At 36.3% G+C, this 10,118-nt stretch overlaps 1 protein-coding gene across 1 annotated transcript; it reads left to right on the forward strand.

The window, feature by feature from the left end:
• Positions 1–8,839: 8,839 nt before the first annotated feature.
• LOC129763495 (uncharacterized) lies at positions 8,840–9,909 on the forward strand. Its single transcript, XM_055762619.1, has 3 exons — positions 8,840–9,079; positions 9,146–9,258; positions 9,329–9,909. Exons 1-3 carry the CDS (start codon positions 9,046–9,048, stop codon positions 9,641–9,643), a joined length of 462 nt encoding a protein of 153 aa, XP_055618594.1. The 5' UTR covers positions 8,840–9,045; the 3' UTR covers positions 9,644–9,909.
• The last annotated feature ends 209 nt before the right edge of the window (positions 9,910–10,118 follow it).

Consider the following 10,118-nt stretch of genomic DNA (forward strand, 5'->3'; position numbering starts at 1 on the left):
CACACAGGGGAGAGGAAGGCTTACGTAACGCACATCAAAAAACCGCAACGGCACCGAAAACAACGCGAACCGCACACTCGACTCACTCGACTGCTCCTAGATGAATGAGACGAAAATGGCTGCCGACGGTGTGACGGATCCTTTGGATTTCTTCACAGGGCTGCATTAAGGTGGGGCAGAAAGCCGTGTTGGGAACGTACTAGAATGTAATTACATATTTGCCATCACAACAAAGTGCGATTCACATACAACATCCACGTCACGTTCTCGTCACGCCACGTTCCGTTACGTCAATTCGTGGACGTTCTTTTCCGTAACGCTCTTTGTGAATCGCACATAATTCATAATAAGGAAAACTCGTAACAAATTCAAATTAAATGCTGAGTTTGCTGGATCGTGATAAACAAGATCAAGCCTGAATTCCCAGCAAACATTAAATCGTATAATTTTGCATCCGAATAAATCATAATCGCATATAATGTCAATCAAAGTATGTATCGTGTATATTTGAAATCGCATAAAATGTAAAAACTCGATTTTATATACCATTATCAAATTAAGTCGCAATTCGGTATAATAAACATCAGTTTTATGATGTACATTGTCGTAAAATATATTTAATCCGCATCATATGCGTATATTACGCTGATGCAGTTTGTGTGTCGTATAAGCGTATAATTTAAATCGATTCAGTACTGTAGTAAATCGTGTTGCATGCTGAAGAAAATCATGAAACAGTAAATCATATTAGATCCTAATAAAGAACATATTACATCATATTGAAATGTCAATGATGCAATCGAAAGTTTTAACCGCTGTTGAATTAAATTTCAGATAGCCGCGCGAGATAGCTGGTGGATGATAATCCAAACGACCGGAGTTCGAACCCACATCGGAGCAGTTTTCACCAAACATCAATCTGTGGCATTTCAAACATTCATATTCCACTCCCAACACAAGTCAATCAAACAATGATTATTTCTACGAACATAACTACTCATATATAAAAAATGGCGATTCGTGAGGTTGTAATAAACATTTCACGAAAATATTTTGCGCCATTTGTTTTTTCTATGTCTGTAATAAATCGTATATAAGTATGGCAAAAGTCGTATTTGGTACTTTGACAATTCATGAATATATTCATATTAGATCGCAATTCCAACATAATCGCTATTATAGCCGGCCAAAGTTGCATATTCATCCAAACAAATTCGGTAAGCATTTGCCATGTATGTATATGGCCTCCACTTTTGCATGCATATGCCAGTTAGGCGCATTATATGCCAATCAAATTTTAGGGCATATGATGTTATATATACGCTTGTTATGCGATTTAATGTTTGCTGGGTTGTTACATAATGCATCCCCAGCAAACATTAAATCGCACAACAAGCGTATATATATCATCATATGCCCTAAAATGTGGTTGGCATATAATGCGCCTAACTGGCATATGCATGCAAAAGTGGAGGCCATATACATACATGGCAAATGCTTACCGAATTTGTTTGGATGAATATGCAACTTTGACCGGCTATAATAGCGACTTGTGCCCTACTCATATACGATTTATTACAGACATAGAAAAAAAAACAAATGGCACAAAATATTTTCGTGAAATGTTTATTATAGCCTCATTTTTATATATGAGTATTTATGTTTGTAGAAATAATAATTGTTTGATTGACTTGTGTTGGGAGTGGAATTGAATGTTTAAAATGGCACAGATTGATGTTTGGTGAAAATTGCTCCGATATGGGTTCGAACTCCGGTCGTCTGGATTATCATCCACCAGCTATCTCGCGCGGCTATCTGATATTTAATTCAACAGCGGTTAAAACTTTCGAGTGCATCAGCATTTCATTGACATTTCAATATGATGTAATATGCCCTTTATTAGGATCTAATATGATTTACTGTTTCATGATTTTCTTCAGCATGCAACACGAATTACTACAGTACTGAATCGATTTAAATTATACGCTTATACGACACACAAACTGCATCAGCGTAATATACGCATATGATGCGGATTAAATATATTTTACGACAATGTACATCATAAAATTGATGTTTATTATACCGATATGCGACTTAATTTGATAATGGTATATAAAATCGAGTTTTTACATTTTATGCGATTTCAAATATACATGATACATACTTTGATTGATATTATATGCGATTATGATTTATTCGGATTTCTTGTAAGACTTGGCACGTGCAAAATTATACGATTTAATGTTTGCTGGGTCGTTGATGTAGGACCACGAAACCATTTCATTCAATTTACGTGTTCAGTCTCCGTATGTTATGTAAAATTAAGTGATGTAAAATATGAGTTTTAGGTGAAATTATTATAGAAAAAAAAAACGGTTTTTATTAATATGGACAAATCCTTTCTGGGCATTACCAGAACAAGCTGTGAAACTGAAACGATGTTAGTGCATCGAACAAACTTTTTTGAAACAAACAACAACCAACCTACCTCTGCTAATATTTCGCAGCAGATGCGAACGAGAATAGAAGCATAAACCAAATAATTCTGTAGTCTACTATTGTTTGCTTCACTACATTTAGTCTTTTCACGTTCTCCATTATTTTGCATTCTACTCAAAATATAATATTTTCGTAACTATCAAAACCTTTCAAGGCCGGTTGTGTAGCGTTTACGAGTTGCACTTCATCCATTGCCGAAGTGCTCCCGAATGGCGGTAACGGTCTTGACCGTATTGTAAAGAAATCACCCATGAGCCCGGTACGCCACTCGTTTCCGTGTGCTTCACGTTGCCAAACTTCTGGGCGAAATTTTATAGAACATCATCATCCAGCTTGATCCAGTTTTTGATGATTCGTGTTCTGGCGAGGTTTCGATGCGATGATCAAAGCCAGAGAAAGCAGTGAACGAGCTATCAACTCGCGTTTCTTTCTATTAGTTTTAAGAAAAACTGTTAACTGCTCATTAGCTAGAGTGAGACTGGGATAGAAATCGCAAATGACATCTCTTTATTCTCTCGGCCAGTGCAAGTTTTATGCATCATCATTGATATATAATGCTTGAACTAATCGTTATGCGTAGCATATCAAATCAATATAAGAGTTTCATTTGATACGCAAATCGATCGAAGCAACAAGAGTTAAAACTATTTTATTAAAACGTTTTCTGATTTAGCGTCTTTAAAGATAGAAGTAGTATTACGTCAACAGGCAGAAACAACTCCCAAATAGAGAAGTTGGTCTACGGCACGACACATGAAGTTAATGAGTTACAGGAGTATGAAAAATATGAAAGTACGACAAATATGTAATTTCGGAAGCGTGATGGACTGAACCTGAAACGAGACCTGACAACTGGCTTCTCACTCTTCTTTACGCTTTCTCTTTGACCAAGTGTGAACGAACTACGCAAAATGTCATGTTTCCAAATGCAGCAATGACTACCGGGTTTAAACCCTTCATCTGAATCCACCGTCATTCAAACACTTTTCAGCATTTTCAAGTGCGATAGGGCAAACACAGTCAGCTATGTATGAAGCCATCACTGACATTTGAATTTCAATGTTTTCTGCTGAACGAAACCATTGAAAACGATTATTTCTTTTGAATATTTATCATGCCTGCAATTAACATGGTCCATTATAAAGTTTAAACTTTTGATTATGTGTTCCATCTGGTTAACTAACAATCTCTCCAATAATCCTAATTGCTATATTGGGCTAAATTTGAATGAAATCAAAGTGTAAAAATATCACACAATATGGTCTGGTTGTCGTCTGTTAAAAAGTTGCCCCTGAAGAATACCAATATGTTAGCACTCAATATTTTTGATCAATACCCTTGTACGCAGAAGATTGAACTATTTATAGCTCAAATAAGAAACAAAAACATTCAAATATGCGAACTCTTTGGTATGTCATTCCTCTCTGTCCGTCTATGACTTTGGTAGTTTACTCAAAGTCAAATAATACGGTTTGGAATTTATGTTAGTCCACGTTATTATTTGAAAATACAATATCTTGATTTCATTACACATAAAATTGTTCATATAAGGTCTATTCTGCCATTCTAGACATAGTTGTGTTACATGTTACATTCTGACAATTTTCACTTTCTTGCATAATACGATTTTTTTATCCATAATCTATGATTTATCTATGTATTTTTTGTAGATCCATGATAAATGAATCGGTTCAAGTACAAGAATTTTATGTCACACTTTCGATCGGGCTAATGTACTCACTTCTGGTTTGAAAAAAAACAAGCTAATTCTCAAACAAATGAAAAAAAAAAATAACAGAACACGTATATACCTTGTTAACGAATGCCTGATAACGATGAGATACATATTTTTCAAAAGAAGTTGCAGATCAATCACTGCGATCACACCACTGTGTGATACACAAGTGATCTACCATATACTACTTACCGATGCTACTTAGTACGGCACCAATTGTGTTCACTTTTTTATGCTACTAGCCGACCCGGCAAACTTCATCTCGCCCAAAATTTATTTTTCCTCCCCCACCTTAGAAATGGGGAAGAATGTCTATCCAACATAGAAGCATTTATTTCCCCTCAAACCTCCACATCCCAAATTTGGGTTCTTCTTCTTCAATGGCACTAACGTTCCTAGAGGAACTTCGTCGTCTCAACGTAGTATTACTTGCGTCATTTTTATTAGTATTTAGTTGAGATTTCTATGCCAAATAACACGCCTTGAATGCATTCTGAGTGGCAAGCTCTAGAATAAGCGTGATCACAGTGCAAGTCGGAGGAAATTTCTTTGACGAAAAATTCCCCCGAACACCCGGCATGTTAGTTATGACGCTAACCACTCGGCCAATGGAACACAAATTTGGGTTAGTTTGCTTGAATAATTCTCGAGTTATTCTAAAATTTGTGTTTCATTTGTATGGCAGTCCCCCTTAGAGAGGGGGGAGATGTGTTTCTCCGCCATAGAAACATTTATTGCAGACTAAAACCTTCACATGCTGAATTTGGTTCCGTTTTTTGATTAATTATCGAGTTATGCTGAAATTTGTGTTTCATTTGTATGGCAGCACCCCCTTTAGAGAGGAGGGAGGAGTGTCTATCCAACATAGAATCATTTATTGAATCCTAAAACCTCCACATCCCAAATTTGGGTTCATTTGCTTGATTCATTCTCGAGTAATGCAGAAACTTGTGTTTCTTTTGTATGGCAGCCCCCTTAGAGAGGGATGAGGTGTGTCTGTCCACCATAGAAACATTTGTTGAAACCTAAAACCTCCACACGCTGAATTTGGTTCCGTTTGTTTGATTACTTCTCGAGTTATGCTGAAATTTGTGTTTCATTTGTATGGCAGCAATTGCAATAGTGCACAACTCGATTTCAACTATCTACCTATATTTTACTGCTGCGATCGAGGCTCAATGATTGCTGTTTGAGTGAAAAACGATTGATGTTACAGAGACACTCGCTGGCACATGCAAAAGTTTCCAATTTTTTCTATCATCCCGTCATCCCGAGAGGCAAAAGAGAGAATGCAAAATTTTCTCAGAATAGATGTGCGAAATCGAGACAGTATTTTTCCGTTTAACTCGAAAATGAACTTTGCGAAGATGATAGGTGAATGATTTCTGTCTCAAATAAAGTGAGCTATAAACGGAGAATAAAAGGGTGAGTTTTATCTGTGGATGAGTGTTGTTGAACGAATTTCGATGCGGTTTTGCCCATAACTTGTCATCCCGTAATCAAGCTTAATTGATTCAAGTGAAAGAATCTTGTTTTATTTCATTAAACAATAGTTCAGTGCTTATAAAAAACCCGGTATATTGCTAAACGGAAATGTTTGAACCTTCTGGTAGACAAAACATTGATTGCGTTTTTCTCAGTTGCTGATTTTGGAACATAGGACAACTATACATAGAACAGCTATATAGTACTACTCAATTTGCTACCGAGTCCACATTCTTTACATTTTTTTTTATTTCTTTTAAATATTCACTATAGAATCTTCCCTCGCTGTATATTTACCATTGTTCATCACTTGATATTGACAACGAATTAACGCAAAGCTGCATCGGCTCATTAGAGCTAAGAACAACAAAAGTGATTATGTTTCTGATGCATAAAAGCGCGATTCGGTCGTGATTTTATCTCATTATTAATTTTCTAACCTTTTCAGCACAGAAACAATTCTTAAAACATGGAAATTTGAAGAAAAATTCTGATTTTTCTGAAAATTTTCAACGAATTTCATACAAAAAAAAAAACAAAACATCATCATTTTACACGCTGTGCCATCTGGTCGTAAATCTAACGTAAACTCTTCAATTATCAAAAATGATTTTAATGATTTTAATTTTTTTCAATAACACAGGTCGGACTCGATTATATATAATCACAATTTCACTTTCAATGTTAATTTTCGAATCTAATACATAATCGAATCACAAAAAAGCTATTTTTCTATTAATGTTTGACATCCATACATGAATGAAAAAGTCTTTTCTTGAGATTTGATTATTGTGAATTTACTTGACTGTCGGATTCTGAGGTCATTTCAGCTACCTGTTCAAATCGTCGCTTTTCACGAGGGGTGGTTAAATCCATGGAAAATCCATATTGATCACCCCTCAACTTTGTTCCAAATGTCAAAACGTAAATTAAAACAAACTATAAATAAATTAACTGGTGAAATAGTGTTAAAAAAAAGGTTCGATATGTAATTTTGCGGTTGGACTACAATAATTTTCCTGTATTTTTTTGTAATAAAAAATATTTATAGCATTCCAGAAGACGGATGATATTCCGAGCAAGTTTCTTGGTGAAGATGCTGGTTTTCGTAAATTGAAGTTCCTGTAGTCAGGACATGATAAAAACGGCTATGAAAAAACCGAGAAAAACAAAATAGTAAGAAAATATAACATACCACTACTATCTAACTTGGATACTAAAGAAACCAGTGATACCAAGACTCTTTCATTTTTTTCAGACCGGGAGATATGCGTTCAAAGGTCATGACAGAAGTTCCGCCGGATCAATACCTTCACCTGTACCTAACAGTGTCACTCTCGGAAGGAAACCAACTTCAAGCGACATATCATAGTCTACAATTGGCTTATAATATTATCGAGAGTATTTTGTCATCTAACGATACTTTGTATGAACGAACTGACTCCCTCGTTATGAAAGCTTCCTATGTTCATGCACAGATACAAGAACTCAACGATATTAATCACTAATTTTAGTACCGATTTTCTTGCACGGATTTATTTGATGAATAAAATAAAGAAAACATTGATCATTTTTGTAGCTTTTAGTACATAGACGATTAATTGAATTTATCGCCAAAAGTATAACAGCATTTTGGAAATAATTTCGTGCAGCCATTTAAGGTAATTTTGATAAGTGTGCGTTGAACAGCACTCAGAAGAGAGGAATTTTATAATATTCGCATCACAATGTATACAAGCACCATCCATCATCCACATTGAAACTTTATCTGGATAGTCTGGCCGTAGTTTCCGTCCAAGGGTTTCGAAGTCATTTGATATGCATGTAGTATAGAACCAGGTTCATCAGCCAGGTTCGTTTGTCCACATCAAACTTTCGGAAAAGCTCTGTCGTTTGCTTCTTCTTCTTCTTGAATGGCGTTAACGTTCCCTTGTGGAACTTTTGCCGTCTCAACGTATGCATTAACTAGCGTCATTTATTAATACTTGGTCGAGATTTCTTAAGCCAAATAACACGCCTTGAATGTATTCCGAGAGGCAAGCTCTTGAATACGCATGACCACAGTGCAAGTCGAAGGAAATTTCTTTGACGAAATCCGAAATCCCCCGGCCAGAACGGGAATCGAACCCGAACACCCGGCATGATAATGTGAGACGCTAACCACTCGGCCACGGGTGCACTCTGTCGTTTGCTTATTAGTCTTATTATACCTTCTCGTTCATAAAATACGTTCTAGAAACTAATGGTTGATTTACACTTTGCGTGATAATCGTGATAATCCCAGGAAGTAGTAGCCGTATGGACAATGATATTTTGTGTTTATATTAGCCCGACGATGCTGAACGTTTTTAAGAATTGGATTTTGCGTGCTGTTATCCATCACTTAAATTTCTCGAAAATACTTGCTTGCAAAAACATAAGTAAACACGATAATATGATTTGTCACATATAACAGATTTATCTGTCAAATGCAAACGCGACTTTTTTACGACCGTTTGAAGTGCGACTATTTCTAATCGTCGTGTCCAGTTAGGGCGATTACACATTATCCGGTTTTTGCCGGACCGGTCTGAAACCCAAATGGCAAATTTCGACCGTACCAACCTCTTTACGGCGCCGTGATGCAGCCGTCTACTGCGACTACAATGTCCGGCGACCGGACAAGTATTATACGCGATGAAAGTAGTATAGTGTCGACGTCTGGTGGAGACATCAGTTTGGGGAGGCAAATCATTCTCTATAAGATTATTAGACCTTAAAACAGTTTTGAGTTGTTTAAATTTTTAATGAAAATTTATTTCATTACTTATTTTATTTCTTATAACCCGCGGTACTGATTCTTGCTTAATCATTTCTGTATAATTTTCTTGATATTTTCACTAAAACTCAATATTGTAATATAAAATCACTATCAAACATAATTATTGTTCCGGGGTTTTTCCTCTCTTGCAAAAAACGTGCTACTCTATTACATAAAAACATATTTTATAAGAAAAAGTTAATTTTCATTCATAATTTTTTATTTTATATATGTGTTTATTGCACCTGAAAATCCATTATCACTATCATTTCCCAAAAGCGGAGCATAACGCCCAACGCGATTTGACAGTTGTTTGTCATGTCTGTTAGTATTAGTACAATTCAGGCAATTTTTCCTCTCATGTATTAGTATGTGTGTGGTATTGACGTTTGTTTGTTTGAGTCAATTCAGAAGTCGCAAGTGATATGGATGCCGAAATTTTTATTTCGCTGCTATGGAACAAGTTAAGTAATGAACCTTTCTGATCAAAGCGAAGCAATGGTCACAGGCGCACGAGGGCATCATGGAGTATATTGCCATGGATTGTGTTATTAACGGTGGGTAGTGTCTTTCGACAAATTTATCTAGTTCTTGATTAACCTCTGTTTTTGTTTTGTTCACAGACAACTTCCCTTATTCTAAATCAGTATTGATCGAGATCAAGGATGTGAAACAAATTTCCAATTGGTTCATCAAGGGCAAAATTTTGAGCGACTTCATCCAGCTAAATGTGAAGGTCAGTTTTTGTTCAATTAAACACACCAAAATAGTTCTCTCTTTTAATTCTTATACGGTATTCCACACAGTTCGACCTGACCCGGAACACGATCTATGTTCCCCTGTCCGACACAAAAGTATCGGTTCAGATAGAGCGAAATCACCCAGTTGTTGGTATTTCTGATTCGTCATTCATCGCCCACGATCCGCTTAATAACAGCTGTGCGTTGAAGCGAAATGCGTTCGAGAAGCTGCCCTTGCTCCAGGAGTACGTGCACCAGGAATTGCGACATATGTATGCTGAGCACGTTTCTGGACGAAGAGATAGTGAGATAGTGTTTGAAGGAAAATTACTATGTAATTTTAATCGTAAGAATTATTACTGCAATGGTGGAATAAAATAGACAGTCTAGAATGGATGAATAAGCATATATTCTCTCGTAGGTAAATTCTAAGGATAATCACAGGAACTGAACACATACCACATATAATTAAGTAGCCCCCCCCCCCAGCTTGTTACGAAATGATATAATTATTGGTTCATCAAATTGTACACTTTTCTCTAACCGTATTTCTGAGACTGTTGAAAAAATATGTGGCAACAGAGCGTGTGAAATAAATCATGCTAGTTGTGTATGTTTGGAAATAAAAGAGCTTAGCTTGTGGATAAGTACACCGCAACTGGAGTTTTTTTTGTAATACTGTTTATTACAGCCATGTTTTTTATCCAGTAGGTTTTTCATGTTTATTTATCATAAGAACACCGCTCTGATGTGCGAGTAGTGTACGCGAGGCCTGGCGTACCACACCCCGGCCGAATGTACTCTCCAATGGACACAAATTTGGGAAGGCTCGTGGTTGCCGCAGCAGTTGTGGTTT

This window comes from Toxorhynchites rutilus, chromosome 1 (assembly GCF_029784135.1).
Source record: "Toxorhynchites rutilus septentrionalis strain SRP chromosome 1, ASM2978413v1, whole genome shotgun sequence".
NCBI classification, from domain to species: Eukaryota; Metazoa; Arthropoda; class Insecta; order Diptera; family Culicidae; genus Toxorhynchites; species Toxorhynchites rutilus.